The sequence below is a fragment of the Camarhynchus parvulus genome, chromosome 3 (genome assembly GCF_901933205.1).
Source record: "Camarhynchus parvulus chromosome 3, STF_HiC, whole genome shotgun sequence".
NCBI lineage: Eukaryota > Metazoa > Chordata > Aves > Passeriformes > Thraupidae > Camarhynchus > Camarhynchus parvulus.
The window spans coordinates 55,817,201-55,837,752 of NC_044573.1; the positions used below are offsets into that span (position 1 = coordinate 55,817,201).

General features: G+C 43.8%; 1 protein-coding gene across 2 annotated transcripts in view; it reads right to left on the reverse strand.

The window, feature by feature from the left end:
* PPP1R14C (protein phosphatase 1 regulatory inhibitor subunit 14C) overlaps positions 1-19,687 on the reverse strand; it is a 51,257-nt gene extending 31,570 nt beyond the window's left edge. For both annotated transcript variants that reach the window (XM_030945859.1, XM_030945857.1), the window contains exon 1: positions 19,277-19,687. In XM_030945859.1, the coding sequence (XP_030801719.1) occupies positions 19,277-19,561 (285 nt within the window). In that variant the 5' untranslated portion in view covers positions 19,562-19,687. The remainder of the gene's footprint in view (positions 1-19,276) is intronic.
* Positions 19,688-20,552: the final 865 nt, after the last annotated feature.

Sequence of the window (20,552 nt, forward strand, 5' to 3'; positions counted from 1 at the left end):
CGAGCACGTCTAAACATGAGGAATTCCTCCAGTGCAGCAAACACTTTCCACCCCTGCCTGCCCCTGTTTTCTGAACTTCACTGTCAAAGCAGCAGCTTAGGAAATGTCTGACTGCTCTGGTAGAGGGCTTAGAAAGCTTGGGCCCTTATGAGGTCCCTATCTGCTGGTTCAAAACAACATACAGGATTAGAGGAGTGAGAACAGTTTTCTGAAGATAAAGAAGACAGAAAAGGTTGAGATGTTTCTACAGGAGCTACATTTGGACACTGTTTGAGAACCCCACATTCTCATTACTGCCCAAAGCTGCCAAATATCTACTTTTAATCCTTCTCATATTCTTCCAAACCCAGATGGTTTGGAAGACAGAAGATGGAACAACCCCCTCAAATGCATCTTCACAGCTTGTAGAAGATCTGTGTAAAAGACACTGTACCCATATTCCTCCCACAGGCAGGTACCTTAGATAAAGCACAAATGGTTCAGTTCTGCACACATGGTGCCAAGCACAGAAGTCAGGACACTAATAAATCCTACATTCATAATAAACAGTGCTGCCTTCCATAACAAGGATTCACAGGGTAAAATCCACTGAATATGGAATGGGTGTAGCAGTCCTTGCCTCCTCATTTCAGCACAGCAAAATACAGGCAACCAGGATGGATTGTGTGACCAGAAAAGGCCAACACAAGCTTTCTAGCTGGCCTGTGGAATACAGAGTTAAAAGAAGGTAGCAGAACCCATTGCCACTCACTGAAATCAAACATACCCAATATCCCTTTGTTTAAAATTCCCACTACCTTCAGCTGTAAGAAGAAGATAGCTGTGCCAAGAGTACTTCTGTATTTATTCCACTTTAAAAATGCTGAAGATGCTTCATATAATGCCTTTGGCATCTACCATTGAATAAAGACAAGCCAAGGCATAAGATACTTTGTAAAACAAAAATATTCAAAACCAAAGTACACACATTTACACCACCATTTTCCAAAGGGATTAAACAATTATGTAGTTAATTAGAAAAATTAGGACATCAGTTTCACCTTGTTTCTACACAGACCAGAACTCGTTTCCTACTGTGGTTTCTGCTGTAGATCTGGGTAGCTACTTATGAAAATACACTAAGGAATACAGGTTAATTTTTAAGTTTCAACAAACAAACAGAAAGTATACACAAAGAAAAAACCCTACTTTTCATAACGGAAAACCCATATATATACTCAAGTAGGGAATATTCGTATGAAGCCCTGAAACACTGCAGATAGAGCCAAAGGAGAAATAATAGCTGGTTGAGCTTCTAATGTACAAGATTCCAAATGTACAGAGGAAACAAACTGCAGTTTAAAATTACCAGTCTCTCAGTAAGAGCAGCTTGGCGGTTTATGTTATCTACACATTCAATCTGGCTTAGGTGAGAAAAGCACTGGGCCAAAGTTTTACATCAAAGCATCTTCACGTTGCCCTAGTAGCCAAGGCAACAGTACCTGTCTCGTTTAACTTTTTAATTCACAGGAAACTATTCTGGCCTTCTTGTAACATTTTGTTTTACTGCAAGTCAGCTTTGGCCTTTACTTATGCACTGCTCCAAATGAGCTCCCACTCACTCATTCACTCACATAAGCAGTCAGTGCACCTTGCATTCAGTGCTCCACTCCCAGCCACCCTGGCCTATTTGGAGCTACAGGCAAAAAACCCTCGCTGCCGCTTTCTTGTGGGCTAGTTCTCTTCCACCTTTTGATGATTATAGCCCTTTGATTTCAGCCCTAAAGCAAATTCAGTTATTTGATGCTTTCCCACAATATCTTCTTCCCTTCCCCTTCAAAACATGCCTCAAGAACAGACAAGTTCCCACAATTCCCTGGGAAATAAAAAGCAGCTCAGTTTAATGCAGGAAAAAACCCCATGGGAATAAGACAGCAGCAGTCCTAGCAACAGGCACATGGGACTGAAGCGGCCAAGTACACAGTGATCCATGCTGCTTACAAGCGCACTGGATCCAGGAGGCCAGGTCAGTGCACCTCCTCTGCATCTGGCTGCTTTACATGCGAGGCTGTCTTGCACACTAAAGAAGCATGCTTGTACACTACAAGTTTGCTATCCTGCAGAAGTCTGCAATTCTCAAGGAACTTTGTTTCTGAAGAGAGTGAGGAGCTCCACTCTTAGGAAACAGGAATTACAAACAGTAAATGGAGGTGGTCCTAAATTAAATACAGCTTAAACAGATGAATCATTCCAACAACCTTCCACTAGTATCTTACCATCAAGTACGCGTGTCATAAAGTGATTGTTTCCATCTCTGACATGGAGGAAATACTTAGCTAGCCCTTAATGCTGAAGCTTTGTTCATTAACCTTTGAGCACTTTAGACTGTGCTTCAGAATTAAAGCAATGTAAATATTTATCTGGGAAACAGGAAGAATAAAATTCTCTAAGAGCCAAATGAAAACTAACCTGAGTTTTAAAGATTGTCTTCCAGTTGCTTGACTGTCCTCAATCACACAGCCTCAATGTTGCATTAACATGCTTCTTCTTTTTTAATTGCATATAATTTTCTTCTTGTGTTTAATCTTGGCAGTTAAATGGATCATTAGGATTGGAAATGTACATCTCTTTGGATATGAATAGGATGAAGCAGGGTAAGTTTTTGTTTTCAAAGCTGCCATTAGCCTGCTGATAGTTTTCTTTAAGGCACCATTAACACAGCAGCAGTCAAGACCAGCTTACACTTCTGCAAAGAAACTATTACCCAGCAAATTTAGTCCTTTTTATTTTACCTACAGGAATCTTTGCAGAAATCTTCACAGGTCAGGTAGTTCTAAATGTTATGAAGATACAACCAGAAAAGTAATCAGATCCTGTACTTCCTTTAATCCTGTGTTATCTACCACTGCATTTGCATGACAGTGATGGGAGGAGAGTGCATGGCCAGCTTCAGTAGATCAGATATAGTACTCATGCCCTTACCTTCTTTTCTCCTTTTAACACCTCCAGCCAGCCCCCAGTCCCCAACAGGACGGCAGGGACTCTGGGCTTAGCATGCCCCTCTTCTACCTACCTGTCCCCTGCTCTGCCTTTTACAGCTATTTCAGCCTCAGCAACAAAGACCCTGTAGCAAGCAAAATCTTTCAGCATATCAAACTGTTGTGATGTGATGAAATTAAAATAAGAAACGTGGTTTCAGAAGTTGACATTTAAATGGGTGTCATGGCTGAACAAAAGCACTTCAAAAAACAAGTCTTTACATAAAAACTAAAGTAATGGTGCCACGCACACCTTTTCATCAGGGTCCATATGGCCACTTTGATGGTGATAACAAAGCTGGGTCTGCACTGACCTCTTCAAACGCTCAGTCATGACACACATGTTAACACAACCCACAGCCCTGTGTTACAGTCTGCAATCCAGACCTGGAGCACTCCCTTCAAGGACAAACTTCCTCTATTTGCCCCCAACAGCCTTAAGAAACACCCAGGCCCAAAGGCTCCTATAAAAATGTATCCTAAAACAGGCTCTGCCCACATGCAAGCCAGACCAGGAAGCCAAACTGAGAGCCTGGGCCACAGGGCCAGGTGCCACAGCCCCCCAGGTCAGCTCCTGGGGCCATGAGCCCCTGCCCAGCCACATCCCAGCAGGGCGACCCCCACAGCCCTGCCCAGCCGCTGGCCCTGCTGAGCCAGACCCACATCCCAGCCTGCCCCTGGCTCAGACACAGGGAGATACCAGAGCTGGGGCTGCCCCAGTGCCCTTGGCTGGCTGCCTGCTCCTGGCTGGGGGTGGGCCAGGCCCTGGCTGCCATTCCCTGCCCCAGGCAATGCCTATGGAACAGGCGTGGCAGGTGGGTGACCTGCAGCAAGGCAGCACACTGCAGTGAGCACTGCCAGACCACTGCATAAACCAACACTGAAGAGCAGATCTTCCACCAAATACCATTTGTGCAGTCATTTTTGGCAGAGGCATCCCCAGCTGAGCTCATGCAAGGAACACCTCCTGCCCAGCCCTGGGGAGCCAGACACAGGGCTGCCACTGCTGGTGACCACTGGCCAGTCACAAGGAGCGTCCCTCAGGGCTCAGTATTGGGATCAGTCCTGCTCAATATCTTTACTGATCATCTGGATGAGGGGATTGAGTGCACCTTCAGTCAGTTTGCAGATGACATTAAGTTGGGAAGGAATGTTGATCTGCTGGAGGATCTGCAGAGGGATTTGGGCAGGCAGGATTGTTGGGCTAAGGCTCAACAAGGCCAAGTACTGGGTTCTGCACCTGGTCACAACAGTCCCATGCAGCTCTACAAGCTTGTGGAAGAATGGCTGGAAAGCTGCTGATTAAAAGAGGACCTGGGGGTGCTGGTCAACAGCAGCTGAACCCAAGTCAGCGTGTGCTCAGGTGGCCAAGAAGGCCAATGGCATCCTGGCCTGTAGCAGAAATAGTGTGGCCAGCAGGACAAGGGAGTGATCATCGCCTTGTACTCAGCTCTTCACACTTCAAATCCTATGTTCAGTTTTGGGCCACTCACTGCAAGACATAGAGGTGCTGCAGCACATCCAGAGAAGGGTAACAGAACTGGTGAAGGGTCTGGAGCACAAGTCTTACAAGGAGCAGCTGAGGGAGCTGGGGTTGTTTAGCTTGGAGAAAAGGAGGCTCAGTGAGACCTTATTGCTCCCTACAAGTATCTAAAAGGAAGTGTTGGTCTCTCTTTTCAAGTAACAACTGACTGGGCAAGAGCAAACAGCCTCAAGTCATGCCAGGGGAGGTTTAGATTGGATATTGGGAAAAATTTCTTCATGGAAAGGGTTGCCATTCATTGAAACAGGCTGCCCTAGGAATTGGCTGAGTCACTATACCCACAGGTATTTAGAAGACATGTAGATGTGGCACATAGAGACATGGTTTAGTGGCAGACTTGGCAGCACTAAGTTAATGTTAGGACTTAATAATCTTAAAGGTCTTTTCCAACCTAAACAATTCTATGATTCCACAATCATCCTCCTTTCCCAAGGGTGCCCAGGTTTTTCTTTCCTCACTGCCAGACAACCTCACCAGCAACACCACTGCTCTGCAGCTGCATTTTTATCAGAAGTCAGCTCCAGCATAACTGCTGCTCTACACTGAGCATTACAAGATTTGAGAGGGGAGAATTCGTATATCAGAAGAGAGGAGACAAGAAGTCACACTCCTTTTCTTCCAGCTTCCACTCCATGTCTCATTTCCTGCAATATCTCCAACACAATGTCAGAGTAATGCCAAACAAGAATATATTTGCATATATTAGTTCCTCTCCAGTAACACACAACCTCCACTTGCTATTATTCTTCCCCTTCTCCTTAGACTACAGCAAGCAGACTCCTTATCTACAGCAGCAGAGCTGAGAGCCAACTGCTCTGCACACAGCTACCCTGCAAGTCAGTCTTTGCTAACGCACAGATGGCTTCCCTTCTTTTGCCTTGTCTATATATGTCAATGTATTTTCTCTTCCAGAGCAAGAAACTCCCAGGCTGGGCTTTCATGCAACTTTCTTAATTTTGATTTGCTAAGTGACCATTTGAAAATCAAAGCCAAAACCAAAACCCACATAAACACGGATGACTCCTAAAAGTAACAAACATACAACATGAAAAACAAGCCAGTGTGGGAGGACGGAGTCAGACATACCCTAACTTCACTGCTTTTATGCTTAACACTGCAGCTGTGAAAATGACAAGGGAAGAAATATGCTTTTTCAAGGCATAGCCAGCCAGTCTGTTACAATGCTTCCAAAATACATCCCTAATTCTCCTGTTGAGTGCTACAGAAATAATTGCATATATTGTTCAGGTTTTGCCTTTTTATAAAAAAATTTTTAAAAGTCAAAAGAATGAGAAAATAGCAGTATTCTGTAATAGAAGCAGATGCCATGATGTGACAGGGTGAACAGGGCACTTCAACAATAACGGTGGAAGGCTGCAATTTTCTAACACTAACCATCTGTATCAGAGGTGGAATACTAAAATTAAGTGTTTAGCTGAGTTTCATGAGTGGAAAATCTCCTCTATTAAAAATTTGCCCCATAATATGCCTTTAAGAGGTACAGAGTGCAGAACATCAATTCAAACCTGTCTATTATTTCATTTTTGCTGCAGCCAGCACCTCAGACATTTAGACCTGGGTCCTGATCCATTAGAAAGTCCTTATGGCCATGAGCAACTTATCTTATTGAACACTTATCACCCCAGAACTGTCTGAGAAAGAGCCATCTACAAAGACCATTTCATCTGCTGGCAATAGACTCGGAGTGATGGGGTAACTGTACAAATGTACCTGAAGACATTTGCCCAGATCTGATGTACAAGTGACAAAAGCCACTGGACAAATGCCTTAGAAGCATTTCAGTACATCATGTCTTCAGAGTTAAATGTACAGACATCCTTATTAATTGTAGAAAATACCAGCAGCTGTTGATAGCAATCATATTACTTCCCCCTCTAACCTACCTCACCTCTAATGGACTCTGCAATACTAGCACTGCTTCAAACATAATTCAAACAAGTCTTCCTAAAATACAAAATTCCAGCTCCTATTTGTCCAAAGAGCAACATCTAGAGGAAAAGAAGCAAGCTTATGGCAAGCTACTGTCAATCGCATTTGTCCCTGCAACCCCTGACTTGTGTAGTTCTCTCTTTCACTACCGTGAATATTTCTGTGAGTTTTTAGCAGAGAAAGACAGAGGGGACAAGTTTGATCAGGGACTTGAGGGCACAGGAAGAAAGCAATCCAGAAGAAAAATTACTTATATTTATCAAACTGGCACAAGCAAGCCAGCAGAATTTGGCCAAAGAGACATACACCTACACACCTGGATCTGAAGTACATGCTAGTGAAAGAAGTAACCTGGAAAAACATGGAAACAAGGCAGGCAGCCTATTACACACTTTATACATGCTTACTGCCATCTCTACCTTAGTTCTACCTCTCCAGGAACAACTTTCCACTTTCTTCTCCAATCTCTTCCCACCTGACCCTGATAACCCAGCACTTCCCATTCAGAGGTAGTGGAAATCCTTCTGCTGCCGATTGCAGAGATGCAGAAACAAGCTCTAGAGGAGAGAGGTGTATTTGTTCTCCACTAGTAAAAGGCATTGTTTATGACAGCGAGGACAGCTATGACTTGCTAGGACAAGGGTTTTTTTAAAAGTTACCAATTACTCCAGCTTCTCAAGCACTTACATTTCAGAGCAGTTCTCAAGGCAGGAGACGTGTCCTTGTGGTATGCATCCTAAGAGGATAAATTACCCTAGAGCCACGGGCAGTGAACACAGGGTTATAGCCAGCAGGTGGGGGTGCGGGCAAGACACAAGGCAGAGCAGTTCTCTGGGATTCATGTCATTGCTACTAAATGATGGAAAACAAGCATCACACAAAATACAAGGGCAAATGCCACAAGATTCTGAATTTTGAGAACCCTCCACCTCATTGTGCCTGTAACTTCAATAATTAAAGTCAATCCCCTGCTACAATGGCTGCACCTCTATCATCTTTAGCACAACACAGGAAAAAATTCATTGGCAAGATGATGTGATTACAGGGGAAAGATTTTACTATACCAAAATGCCTGTTTTTCCAAGAAGGAACTGCCAGTCATAGTAGAGCACACCAGGTATTCCACTTGTCCAATTCTGTTGGTTAACTTTTTTAAAAAAATTAAATCTGTGCTCATTATTCAAAGAACCTTGCATTCTGCAGCTTCAGTGTTACTAGTAAGCATAGAGAAGAAACTGATACCCAGTCACAGACTTCATTTAATCTTCATCAGTACTAACACCAGTATTTTGCTGTTTTCATAACTGAACTGTCAAAACAACTTATCCAAATACAGCCAGAACATGCTGGTTAAGGAATTGTTGTCTAATTTGTGCATCTCTACAGAAGTCTAAAGGAATCACTAGAGTGTGAAATTGCTAAATGAAGAAGAGGCATTGATCACAGACTATACTGAGCAGTGGAACACAAGCATTCAACACCTCCTAACCATACCCATAACATAGATTCAATCTCAACAAGACATTTGTTGAAAATCAAGTGCTGTCTCCAGAACAAATGCTTTGTGTGCTCAATACAAAAATAGGTCGTGCTAAGTCTATGCCTGGATGTCGCTTGAGTTAAACAAAACATTACATCATGGTTTTTTGTCATCATCCACTTTCACATCAAGCAGAAATAGTTTGGCAAATAGTTAGCAAATACAGGTTGTACACCAAATCACTGCTACCGAGCCACTCTTGAAAGGCACAGAGCTTAAGCCACCAGGCTTAAATGTTGCTGCCTTGATGACTATAGAAGTGGAATGACTTTCCACATAGTAGTCACAGGACATACCTCCCTTCTGCGATTCACAAGAGCAGGTCACTCTCCATCTCCAAGAAAAAACAGGCACAGCTGACTGCTTCCCTGCAATTTGTATATAATTCTGCCTACAGCAAGAACGAAATAACGACTAGGACCATGCCACACTAGGTCAGATTTGACAGATTGATTGCTTTTTTTCTAAGAGAGAAGATGAAAAAAACCTAAGGAATATATGCTCCATGAAAAATTTTTGATGAAACAGGACCAACACCAGGTCCTTTGCAGTCTGGGAATTTAGGCTAAACAGCAGTGCAATTAAGTAGGTTTGCCTCTTGGGGCACTTCAAGGATTAATTACTCCATCAGATTGTTTGAAAGAACACAAGGAAAGAGCACGTGATATAATGAGGCCTCTAAATGGCACTTCTCATCTCAGTTTCAGCAGCCCTGTAAAAACAATCTGTTAGTCTCCGGTATTGATTTTCTTTACACTGAGAAGCTGCGTGTAAATTGACTTCTGCAATAAAAGTCATACAGTATGGGTACATCAAGCATCTGACACACTCATAGTCTTCTCACCACATTTTTGTCTTACCAGCCAATTAAAGTGTTACTGATTGGAACAGGAGACAGTTTTCAATCATTATTATTTCTTTAGCCAGACGTATTAGGTCCTTTAAGATTTAACACGAGAGACAAGAAGTCTGTTTTCTGAGGCGGGGGTGGGGGGAGGAGGAATGTTTTATTCAGTTGTATCAAAACAAGTGCACTTACATCCTGCAGAATCTAGAAGCAATGTAATCTTTTTGAAGAAATTTATGCATGCAAGAGATACAGAGAGTTTCTCATGCTTTGTAACTAGTCACTCCTCCAAGTGGTGCCTGGGCATAGCAGTGTGCTCTACACAGTGATGACTCTCCCTCCCCACCAGATACTCATTTGGAACAGCAGGCAGGCCAGGGACTGGCAGTCAATGCATTTTGGCTCTGGTCCACTGGTGTCAAGAAATATCAGCAGGAGTTCTAACATGCTTTAAAGCAGACACTCCTCTTCCCTGGGGGCCAGAGACACCACTTGGCTACACAGGCAAGTCCCTGAACTGCAAAACATGGAAAAGTGCCTGAGGGATCTTTAAAATGAATTCACAAACAACTCCAGATCCAGGAGGTGGCATAACCTGCTGTGACTATCCCACCAAGGATGACAAAAAGAGAAGGGAGCTAAAGACTATACAGGACCCCTGTTTGATTCCAGTGCTGCTTCTTACTGTCAGATTCTCAGAAAAGTATTTTGGCACATAGTCCTACTTCCACTTGCTACATTAAATGCACTGCAAACTACTAACCAAGAGTAAGAGCTAACAATTCCAATGTAACCATTACATATTTTAAGGTGAAATCCAATAAGAACCTAAAATAAAGAAGATAAAAATTGTTCAGAGACATGCTGGGAAAAAAAAAGGCAGAGATGTTGTTTAGGTGTTGATTTTTACAAAACTAGTCCTGGAAGCCCCTGTTGGCCCCAACCTGAGACAAGACAGTCTCCACATTATACAGTGAAAGACTGATACTTTGCTTCCTCTTATAAATGAATTCTCTGGTTATCACAATTACTTCATGTCACTAAACCAAATCTTCTGCCTAAGAGTTTGGGTTTAGTAAACAAAAAGTAGTTGGCTAGTTATAAGCAAGCTGATTAAATCTTCAGCTAAGCAGACTAGGCAGTACTGCAGCAAGAGCTGAAGTAAGAGCTGGAATGTTTCTGGCTGCCAGTGAGCTAGTTACCACCAACACTCCTTCCCCTCACCAGTTTCTGCACTCAGAAAGGATTCAGTTTTCCATATCAACATAATCCAAATTCTAGGGAGCTTTGTTAATGTTTTAAGAAAGAAGACTATGTATGCAGTTTAACTTCAACACACCTGAAACAGGAGTACAAAATTTTACTATAAACCTAAAATGGCATGACAGCATAACAAAAATAAAAAGACAATAGTTTATTCCAGTATATCCATTTGGAATTCTTTTCTGACAAAAAAAAAGTGCACTACATGCTTCAGGTACTATCTTTTAAAATGTAAACCAATCAACAGTAAAGGCTTATTCTTTGTGTTTAAAGTATATCAAAATGTTATATACCAGTCACCTAAAGTAGAACTAATCACTTGTATCATGCTAGAGTTAATTTAGATATCTACTTCAAAAAATTTATCATTCAAGTGCTAAAGTAAGTTAGGATCTTAAGCCACTAACATATTTTTCTAAGGAGTGCTAAATGAATTCCATGAAATATTAGTAAGCACATTTCTCCCAGAGTCTGCAGATGTACTCAAAAGACAGATTTTGTTATAAGGTAGTAAGTGACCTACAGGAGAATCACTGTCTTAATACTTCTGCCCCTTAGCTGTGGTCATCACTTGAGTCTGATGATGCCCAGAGTAAGAACAGGCAGTAAAGCACATTTACAATCTGTTTAAACTTCACCCCAGAGTGAAAGTCCAACCAAGTGCATTCCAAGCAAGTACTGGTCTTTCATTTATGTCTTTCTATATTTTATGGAAAGGATGGGAAAGATTCTAGTGCATAAATGGTTTAAAAGTAATATTTAAATACATAAAATAATGTGGGAAGAAACATCATATAACCAAGTTACTCCATTAAAAAATTACATCAAATGCAAAGAGCTTATCTGCAAATAAGGCAGACCATGTGACCTAAGAGATCCTTCCCAGTTCTGTGTTCTGGAAAGTAATCCTATTAAGACAGTCTGGTAAGAGGATTTTCACTAGGCATTGATTGTGCCATCATTTGCACTTCATGAAGTCCAACACAGAGGACTGAAGTGTGTGTGATCCTCTTGTTGGCAGCATATTTGGAATGGTGAACTCTTCTGAGTCACCACTACATACACTAGCCATTCACTTACTTACCATTAGGCCTCTTAATTAATGCTATCTTCTATACTACCCTTGCTTTACAGGCTGAACAGTATTGCACTGAATTAAAAATCTACAAGTGTTCTAATAATTAAAGACCTATAGTAACATGTTATGATTTTTCTCTATATTTAGATCCACTAGATCTATGCTACTGATAAATAATCACATGGATTGAAAATACACAAGATGCCTTCTGGGGCTGCAATCTGTGTGTTCCTTGAAAATAATTTAAGATGCCATGCTGAACTGGTTCCCAGAATAGATATCATGCTTCCAGGGTAGGAGGGAGTGGTGGGGAGGGAAGGTAACAGTTCTGCTAATGAAATGTGATCCTCAGAATTAAATACTTATCACTTCAAAGAAGATTTGATTTGTTTCAGTGTGTACCTATGCCCAAGCAATTCCTTGTTCCAAGAAGATCTTTAACAAGCTAAATTTATTCTATCCTTTGAAATAAAGTTGTACTGCTGCTGGAGGGACTGCATACAATTAAGATTTTATACCCCTTCTCCAGCATTAATAAGTTCTAGAAATCTTGACTTCCATAATTCCATGTGTCACATGGGAGAACAGCAAAAGAAGCTGCTAATGTTTTACAACAGGCAGCCAAAAGTTGTGGTGACAAAGATGGACGACCACGTCTAACCTGCTCAATTTGTGCTGTCAAATAGAAGTTTCTGGAGTTAGATGTAAGGCAGGGAAAAATGAGAGCTTGGCTTTTGAATACTGCAGGCAAGACACAAGACTGGAAGAATGTATTGATATTGCTGCTGCTGCTTTATCACCTGTAGTGACAAGAGACAAGGGAACCATAACTCAGACTGAATCAGGTTAGAGATGGGATAGCCTTTTCCCCCATTGGCATCTCCTGCACTGTCAGAATATTATGTAAGTTATGTACACATTATGTACAGTAGTATGCTCTACAAACCACATAGGTTTTTTTGGTTGGGTTTTAAGTCCCAGTACAGTGTTCTCAAGCGGCCGATAACCTGTTCTAAAGGGAGAATTATGAGAATGCAACCAGGAGCTCAGCCAGTCTTTGCAAGGTACGAATCAAAAGCGAATGAGTTTAGTGTGGTCATGAGAGTCAACTATCACACTACTTGTTCTGGCTGAAGTAAGACTTAACTTCACATCTTTTTATTTACATTCAAGACCTATTTAGAAATATTCCCTATGCCTTATAAGAGTCAAACATTCCATGAAATAGGTGTTTTCCTCATTTAAACAGGGTTATTTTTGTTTCAGGCATTTGCTTTGACAGCACAGGTTAGATCAGCTAATGCAAAGCAAGGAGAATAAGAAGAGACTGTCATAACACAAGGAACCAACAGTGCTCAAGTCAGCCTAGCACCTTCAAAACAGCACAATATAACCTGCTCTCAGCTGTCTGGGGATGGATCATCCATGTTGTAGTTTAATTGTGCTGCAAGTACAGACACATCCAAGCTACACTCAAGTCCAGAAGCAATAAAATCAATTTTTGTTATAAACCTGAATGGTTAAAAGGGGTAGATTAATGACCAGTTAGTTCCCCCTCTTCCCCTTCAGCTGTACATTCACTGCATGATTTGTAGCAGACTTTACCATTTGTTTTTTTATCCACAGTTTTTCCATTGTATCCACATTCTCCCACCCACCCCCTCCTCTTTTTTGTTACTCTGGATAATCAAGAACCGGCTCTATGTAAAACAATTTGCCTGAAGGCACAAGAGTCTTTGTAGCCACAAAGATTGGAAGCTACTGTTAATAAGAAGTACAATTATAAAATCTTAAGTGATGTAAGCAATCAATTATTTATTCACCTTGTTATAAAACAACCACACCTACTGTTTCAGCAAAGAGACCAGTTGAATCTTGAACAGAGAGGAAAAAGACAAAAAAATTTCTATGGAATAGCTGCTGAACAATAATCTGTGTTGTGAAGCTTTAAATTGGAAGTCAAGAACATTGCTGCTGATTCAGATAAAACAATGAACCATGACCAGCACAGAAATGACATCTAGACTAAACAAAGATCAACTAGTAGAAAAAATCATTTTCTTGCAATCATAGAAAGGTTTGGGTTGGAAGGCATCTTAATGCTCATCTAGTTCCAATCCCCCTACCATCAGCAGGGACATCTTCCACTTGGCCAGCCACATCCAACTTCAACACTTTGAGGGATGCAAAGTTCACAACTTCTCTAGGCAACCTGTTCTAGTCCCTCACCACCATCACAGTGAAGAATTTATTCCTTACTATCTCATCTAAGCCTGTCCTCTGTCAGTTTAAGGCCATTCCTCCTTGTCGTCTCACTACATGCCCCTCTCAAGCTGTCTTGCAGGCCCTCTCTAAGGCTCCCTGAAGTCTTCTCTTCTCCAGGGTGAACAATTCCAGCTGTTGGCCTTCACAGAAGAGGTGCTGCAGCCCCCAATCATCTTTGTGGCCCTCCTCTGGACTCACTCTAACAGGTCCATGTCCTTCTTATGCTAGGAGCCCCAGAGCTGGATGCAGTACTCCAGGTGGGGTCTCACAAGAGTGAAGTAAATGCTGAAGAACTGTCTCCCTTGACCTGCTGGCCATGCTGCTTTTAATGTAGCCTAGGATGCAATTGGCTTTCAGGGCTGCAAGTGCACATTGCCAGCTCATGTTGAGGTTCTTGTCAACCAACACCCCTAAGTTTTCTGCTGAGGGTTGCTTTCAATCCGTTCTCCACCCCACTTGTATTTGTGGTCAGGACTGCCTTGACCCATGTGCAGAACCTTGCATCTGACTGTGATGAACTTCTCTCCTTGAATTCCTTTGCACTGTTGCATGCAAAAAGAAGGCAAGTTCAGTAGCTGAACAGCGGTACATTTCCTACTAGAGCAGGGTCTTAGAACTTAAGGCAAGATCTTAAGAAGTTCATTTAGAAACAAAAGGCTCTGGTTTTATCACAATCAGGTGCTTGCTACCCTCACAGATTCTTAAGCCCACTCCTCCGAAAAGAACTGCACACATTTTACAAGGTTTGTTTTAAGATAACATGCATTTCTTAGGCTTCCCATTTTCTGCTCTTGGGGTTCAAATACCTTTCTGCGCTTGCTACATGATAGAATAAGCCTTTGCTACACCTGTCTTGCCTGTGTCCTTTACAGATCCCTGATCACAGCAACTCTTCAACTGACACAAGTATGTTGCACAGTATCCCTTGCCCTCAAGAGAGTACACCAAAGTTTGTGCTGTACAACATGAAGATCTGTAAGAGCTGTCCAAAATAAATAATTCAAATAAATTTCTAAGAACCTTGGTGGACCTACAAGTTCTTTACTCCAATGTATCTGAACTGCAATACTCAATCTCCCAAAGAAAGAAATCCTTTATTATGCCTTCTACTAACTTGCATCTTTTTAAAGGAGTGACACTCTCTCTCTAGTTCTCAAATCCTTCTCAGCCTCTTTCCACTTGTAATCCATTGAGAAAGGAATCCACAAGCAATTACCATTTCTGAGATCTTAGTCCAAGTTAGAAGTCTATTCAAAGAGTGAGACTGTAGGCAGAAGTTTCCTTCTGTAGCGTTTTATTCAGTGGATTTTCTTACCAAACACCTTTCTGAGAAATGAATAATGAGTTTCAAACATTACCTCACTAGAGCCTGAGGCATAAGTAGTACTTGATCATACCATCAGGTCCACATCACCACATGGCAGCCTTAGCAGATGCTGACCAGGCTGTTTTGGAAAAGACAGTGTGTGTGGAGGGAAATGTTAGCATATCCCAGCAGCTTCAGGAAGACAGACAAAGAGGGTGCTCTCCAGCTCCATAGTCACTGAGCAATCAGGCAAAGGGAGCTCTTGATCTGTGCAGGACTGAGCTAAATTGCTCCTTTCCCTCCCATACTCCATTGCCAACATGAAACCCCCTACCCATTTCAGTGCTTCATGCCACTGTTGTCATTGCAGTATCTGTACCAGAAGATGGAAGAAAATCTTACACATACTAATTTCAGTCTGACATGGATTTGTACTCTTAATGGAAATGCTTGAAGGGCCTTTATGGGCAGCTCTTCCAACTGCATTTTATTGTACAGTGAATTTTTAAACACAGTCTCAGGGTATTTCCATTCCTGGAATGGAAAAATAATAAGCTTGGACATAACACTCTGGTACTTCCAGACCAACATCATATGCCCTGCCAAGCACTGACTTCCATATATCACTAGACATACTCTAATAAAATAGTTGATTACTCAGCTAAGCTCAGCAGTATCTCAGAAGGCAATTCTTGTATTTAGCTTTTAGAGCGCAAAGTCTAGGGGCTCATTTGATTTGCACATGTAAATCTCTACATTAAAAAATAGTCAGCAATAAATCCATAGCACAAGCAAAATCTTTCTTCATTATTGTGCAAAAATCTGTGTGCCATTTATAGCAAATGCTATAATTCTGGATAGACAGGACTCCAGAGCACAGAAATTCACCTGCAAAATTGAATAGTTTCTGGGGACAAGTTCAGTGGTCTCTTTTTTTCATATACAAAGTTTGGCAGGTGAACACAACATAGATCATACATTTGGAAAACTGGTCTGTCACCACTTCCATGCTGAACTACAAGTTGCAAGCCATCCGGGAATGAATAGTGATGGTGTAAGTTGTTCCATGCAGCATTATTTTGCAATTCTTAACCAATAATGGACTTAGCCCAAAACACAAAGCATCTGTGGAGAAACTATTTTTAGTACCAAGATACCTAATAAAGGTCAACACTGAAGCCAGTTCAAGTCCTACAATTAAGGCATTGCATTTTCAACATACTAACCTGCAACCATAACCTCAGTTTCAGCATTCACAGAAACCAGAACAAACAGGTTACAAAACTTTTTTTTTTTTTTTTTTTTTTTTTTAATGAAGCAGTCCCAGAAGCAGACAGCCAGACCAATACTCACCTGAAGCACCTGACCTGAGTACATTAGCCTGGCAGGTTCTGGTACCAAACAAATCCAGCTTAAGTCTCTCTGGTCCTATTAAAGTTTTCTACTTTGATAACCTTTACCATTCAGGTAAAGGGTCTTTTATCCCTAGAGTCTGCATCATGTGGAAGTAACCTTTCTAAAGCTAAACTCCGTGTCATATAACTGAGGTCTGCATTAAAAATAGTCTCAAATAGCTCTTTCTAAATCACACTCCCAACACCATTATATTGCTTGGCATCCAATTTTTAAAACTAAAAATGTACCAGTAAAGACAAGATCCACGAGAAAAAGAACACAAACAAACCTGTCTCGTTATTTCCCAACCTCATCTCCTAAACTGTCGCCATGCCAAGACAGGCTTATAGCTGATTTAACTTGCAAGTACTTGAGAGACTATGAGTACATGTTTAGTTCTGAATAAAGGGAATCTTTCTGCAAGTATCCACTTACTGATGAATCTTAGCATAATAGCAAACATTATTTAAATGGAAAACAGTGAGCAGGCACTACATTTATGCAGTCTAACAAAGAGGCATGCAAGTCTTTTTACAGACTTTCAGTGCACCACATTGCAAGCACCCTCTACTTATTTCTGCTCTTCCCAGAAATGAAGTGCACTGCTCCTTAGAAATAGAGCTCTGAATCAGAATAGCAATGAAACACTGACATTGGTTAGCTCTTCCAGGATTAAAAATTCAATGGCTATTTCTGACAATCTGGAAGATTTTAGATCATTACAGAATGTAAATGACATTGCATTGGGAAGTTATAGTAATCTTCCATAGAAGTTGAAGTGAGCAATTCCCAACCCCCTCCCAGCCTGCCCTCAGACAGGGTTATTAACTGTCTGCATAGGTGATTAAATTTCAGCCTGAGAGCTACATCTCTAAGCCTAGAAGTAATTCAAGCAGATTCAAGCAAAGCATCTTGCATTAAATTGCTATTGTCTTTAATCACTACACTCATCATACATCTTCAACTTTATTCTGATAGTATATTAATAGCTTGACCTTTTCACTACCATCATCTGTGCTGACTCTGGATAGAGTTGATGCATAATAGCAAAGAAGAGCAGAAAATGACTTAAATATTTTGACCTTGGCCTTCAAATCTAAAAGCATTTTGTTCTGTTATGCTAAACCACTTTTTCCCCTAAAAGTCACTTCAGAAACCAAACCATCTAACAAGTTATTTTTATTCAGCTATATATGGTCTCCACCTTAATGGAGACCTTCTAAAGCATACATCCTTCTACTTTAGTTGGAAGCAACAACTATAATAAGGAAAAGAATGAATGGTTTTCCTCCAACAAGCTTGTGATTTGAATACTGTGAAGATCAGCAACAATTCCATTGGGCTTTGGTCCCATATACCACATCCTTTCTTATAAACAGAACAAGTTCACCCTTATGTCAAAAGCACACAGCCCAAACAGGCCTGGTATTTTTGAGCAGTGGGAGTCAAACCAGAGGACAGATCCAGCAGGCCAGACACTAACTACGTTATCAGCCTGCACAGGCACAGAATCATCAGTTCACACAAACAACTGTAAACACTTCCAGCCTCAGAAAACCCTCACAGCCTACAGGCTATGTGGCCAAACAAGTCATGAGACTGGAGAGGCAAGTCACACCAAGATGAAGACTAAGAACTGCTTATTTTTATTATTTCTAACTGGAATTTCCATTTGTGTCTTTCCTTCCCACAGCTCATGGATGTGAACAGTTAAGGAGGTTTAACTTGACCCATACACATTTTTTAAGTGTCCTTCTAAAAAATTTGACAATAAATCACTTTTGAGATTAAAGGAGTTTCTTTAAAACATTTGTATTATGTGTGTGCTAGATATTCCATCCAGGTTATTTATATTTTCACATCCACCAAAGACATCCACGCCTCAAGGACTGTCAAGCTCTTGTCTTCCTAGCTCCAGCATGCTCAGGAGTGAGATGTTGGCTCCTGGACATGCTAGCTGCAAAATTCATATCTGGCTTCAACAAATCTCACTTCAGAAGTCTCTAACAAATGTGAATTAGACGACTGATGGGAAAAGTATGTGTGAACCTCAGTTTAGCCTTAACGTTTTGGTAAGAGTAAATACCCAAAGTGGAAGGGAGATACGATCCATTGGGGATTAGAAGGTTTATAGCATCGTTATCTCCACAAGGAAGACAACAGTTGCCATTTCTTTGAACAGTCTTGAAATATCCTCCTGCTCATCTGTCCTCTACAGAAGAGAATTCATTCTGGCAACACCCGCTCTTAGCCCAGAGTAACAGAAAAACAGATTTGATACCTACAAATCACGTACATAGAAGCCCCCAGCGTTTTCGATTCTCGTCCTAATGATCTCCGAATTGCTCACCGAAATTTCCTGGCCAGTATCTACCCCGCTCCTGTACGTCGGGATAACGCAAAACCAGGATCCAGAGGGGACCGTACCCGCACCGGAGTCTCTGCTCTGCAGCAGCCGCCTCGGCACAGCCCCCGCGCAGGTCCCGCTCCCTCCTGCTCTCCCTGTGCCCAGCACACCGCTCTGCTCCCCGACCCGCCGAGCTCCGGCGCTGGGCCAGCTCGCGTCTAACGGAGACTGACGCCCGCCCAGCCCGAGGAAGGCGCCTCGGAGCCCCGGTCCGCCCTGCCCTGGGAGGCTGCGGGGACAGCGGCTCCCGGCCACCACAGCCGCGGGCGAACCTCCTGGCATTCCCGGACCTCCCGCAGCCGCCGGGGCCCCCCCGGACGAAAAGGACCCTTCCGTGCCCGGCCGTGCGGCAGCCACCGCCCGTCCCCAAAGGGCGGTCCCCTCTTATTCACCTCGGGAGGGACGGGGGACACCCTTTCTATAGGACATGGGGCACCTTTCACCATTCCCTGAGCTGAGGCACCACTGAGGCGCGGGGCAGCGGCAGGGTGGAGGCGGTGGACCGGGAATGTCATTTGGAGGTGGCGGTGACAGCGCTCCTCTGCCCACCGCCGAAATGCGACTCGGAGCAGAAGGAGGATGCCGGGGGCGAGGGACGCAGCAGCGGGCGAAGGGACTGAGGCGACAGCAACCGCGCCGGGGACCCCGCGACCCCGGCCCCGCACCTCGCAGCCGTAGAGCTGCCCCAGCTGCTCCACGATCCACTCCTCCAGCACCAGCCGCTTCCGCAGCTCCTTCCGATCGTATTTCACCGTCACTTTCCCCTGCTGGTGGCGCCGCTGCTGGACCTGCACCACGGCCGCCGCTGCCGACACCGAGTCCTCCCGGGAGGAGCTGCCGGAGGAGCCGCCGCTCCCGCCGCCGCCGCGGGGGCTCTGGAAGAAAACGCGGTTCCCGCCGCCTCCGCCCGCTGCTGCCGCCGCCTCGCTGCCCCCGGTCGCCACCGACATGCTCCGCTCCGCCGCGGCTCCCGCCGAGCCGAAAGGCGCCCGCCGCCGCTACCGCCGGGCCGCAGCAGCCGCCGCTCACGCGTATGCTCCGCTCCCCCGCACCTGCCGCTTAAAGCCTCGCATGGCTCGGCGGCGCAGCGGCCCCGCCGCCGGGGGTGGGCCTCGACCGGCTGGGGCGGGGACAGAGGCGGGGCTGTGTGGCTCGGGTCGGCCCGGCACGGCACGGGTCGGGTTGGCACAACGCGGCACGGCAAGGTACGGCACTGGTCAGCGTGCCCGGCGTCAGCAGCTTAGAGCGGAGCGTGGAGCACCCCGAGAGCGCCGCGGGGGCTGCCCCGGTGCCGGCGAGACGTGGGCGGCCGCTCCTCGCCGTTGGCGGAGGCGGAACGGCTGTGCCCGCGGGCAGGGCGCTCCCCGGGAGCATACGCTCGCTGGGTGGTTTATGACTTCTTTTTTCTGTAAGGAAATGCAGTATTGCCCCGTCACGCACACTACGTTTATATGCATTGCATACCAGCAGCACTAAAACGCTGAATGCGATCGTTTTCTTCTCTTCGTGGTGTGTGTGGGCGTGAGTGCGCGTGAATGGTTTCAGGATAGTGAACCCCAAGAGCTGATGTTTCAAGCTATCAGCAATCACTGTAACAATAAGCCACGTGGAGATGGCTTTCTAAAACACCCAGGTTAGCATCAGTGCTTTCAGCAGCTTCTCGTCCTTCAGAAGGTACTGAGTGAAATCACTGATGGCCCATCCTACACACCAAAATGTGCCTGTGACTGCAAGTAAGCAGCCAACATAGCATAGGCGCTGGTTAGGGATGCCAAACCATCCCCATTAGCAAAGAGGTTCGCCTGTGACAAGGGGCAGAAGTCGACTTCTTGCATGTGCAGAGCTGGGACTGGAAGAGCTTGGTGCCCCAAATCTGGGTATGGCTGTGGGAATTATCTATTATCCACACTGCCCTGGGAGTGAATGTCTTAAGTCATCCGG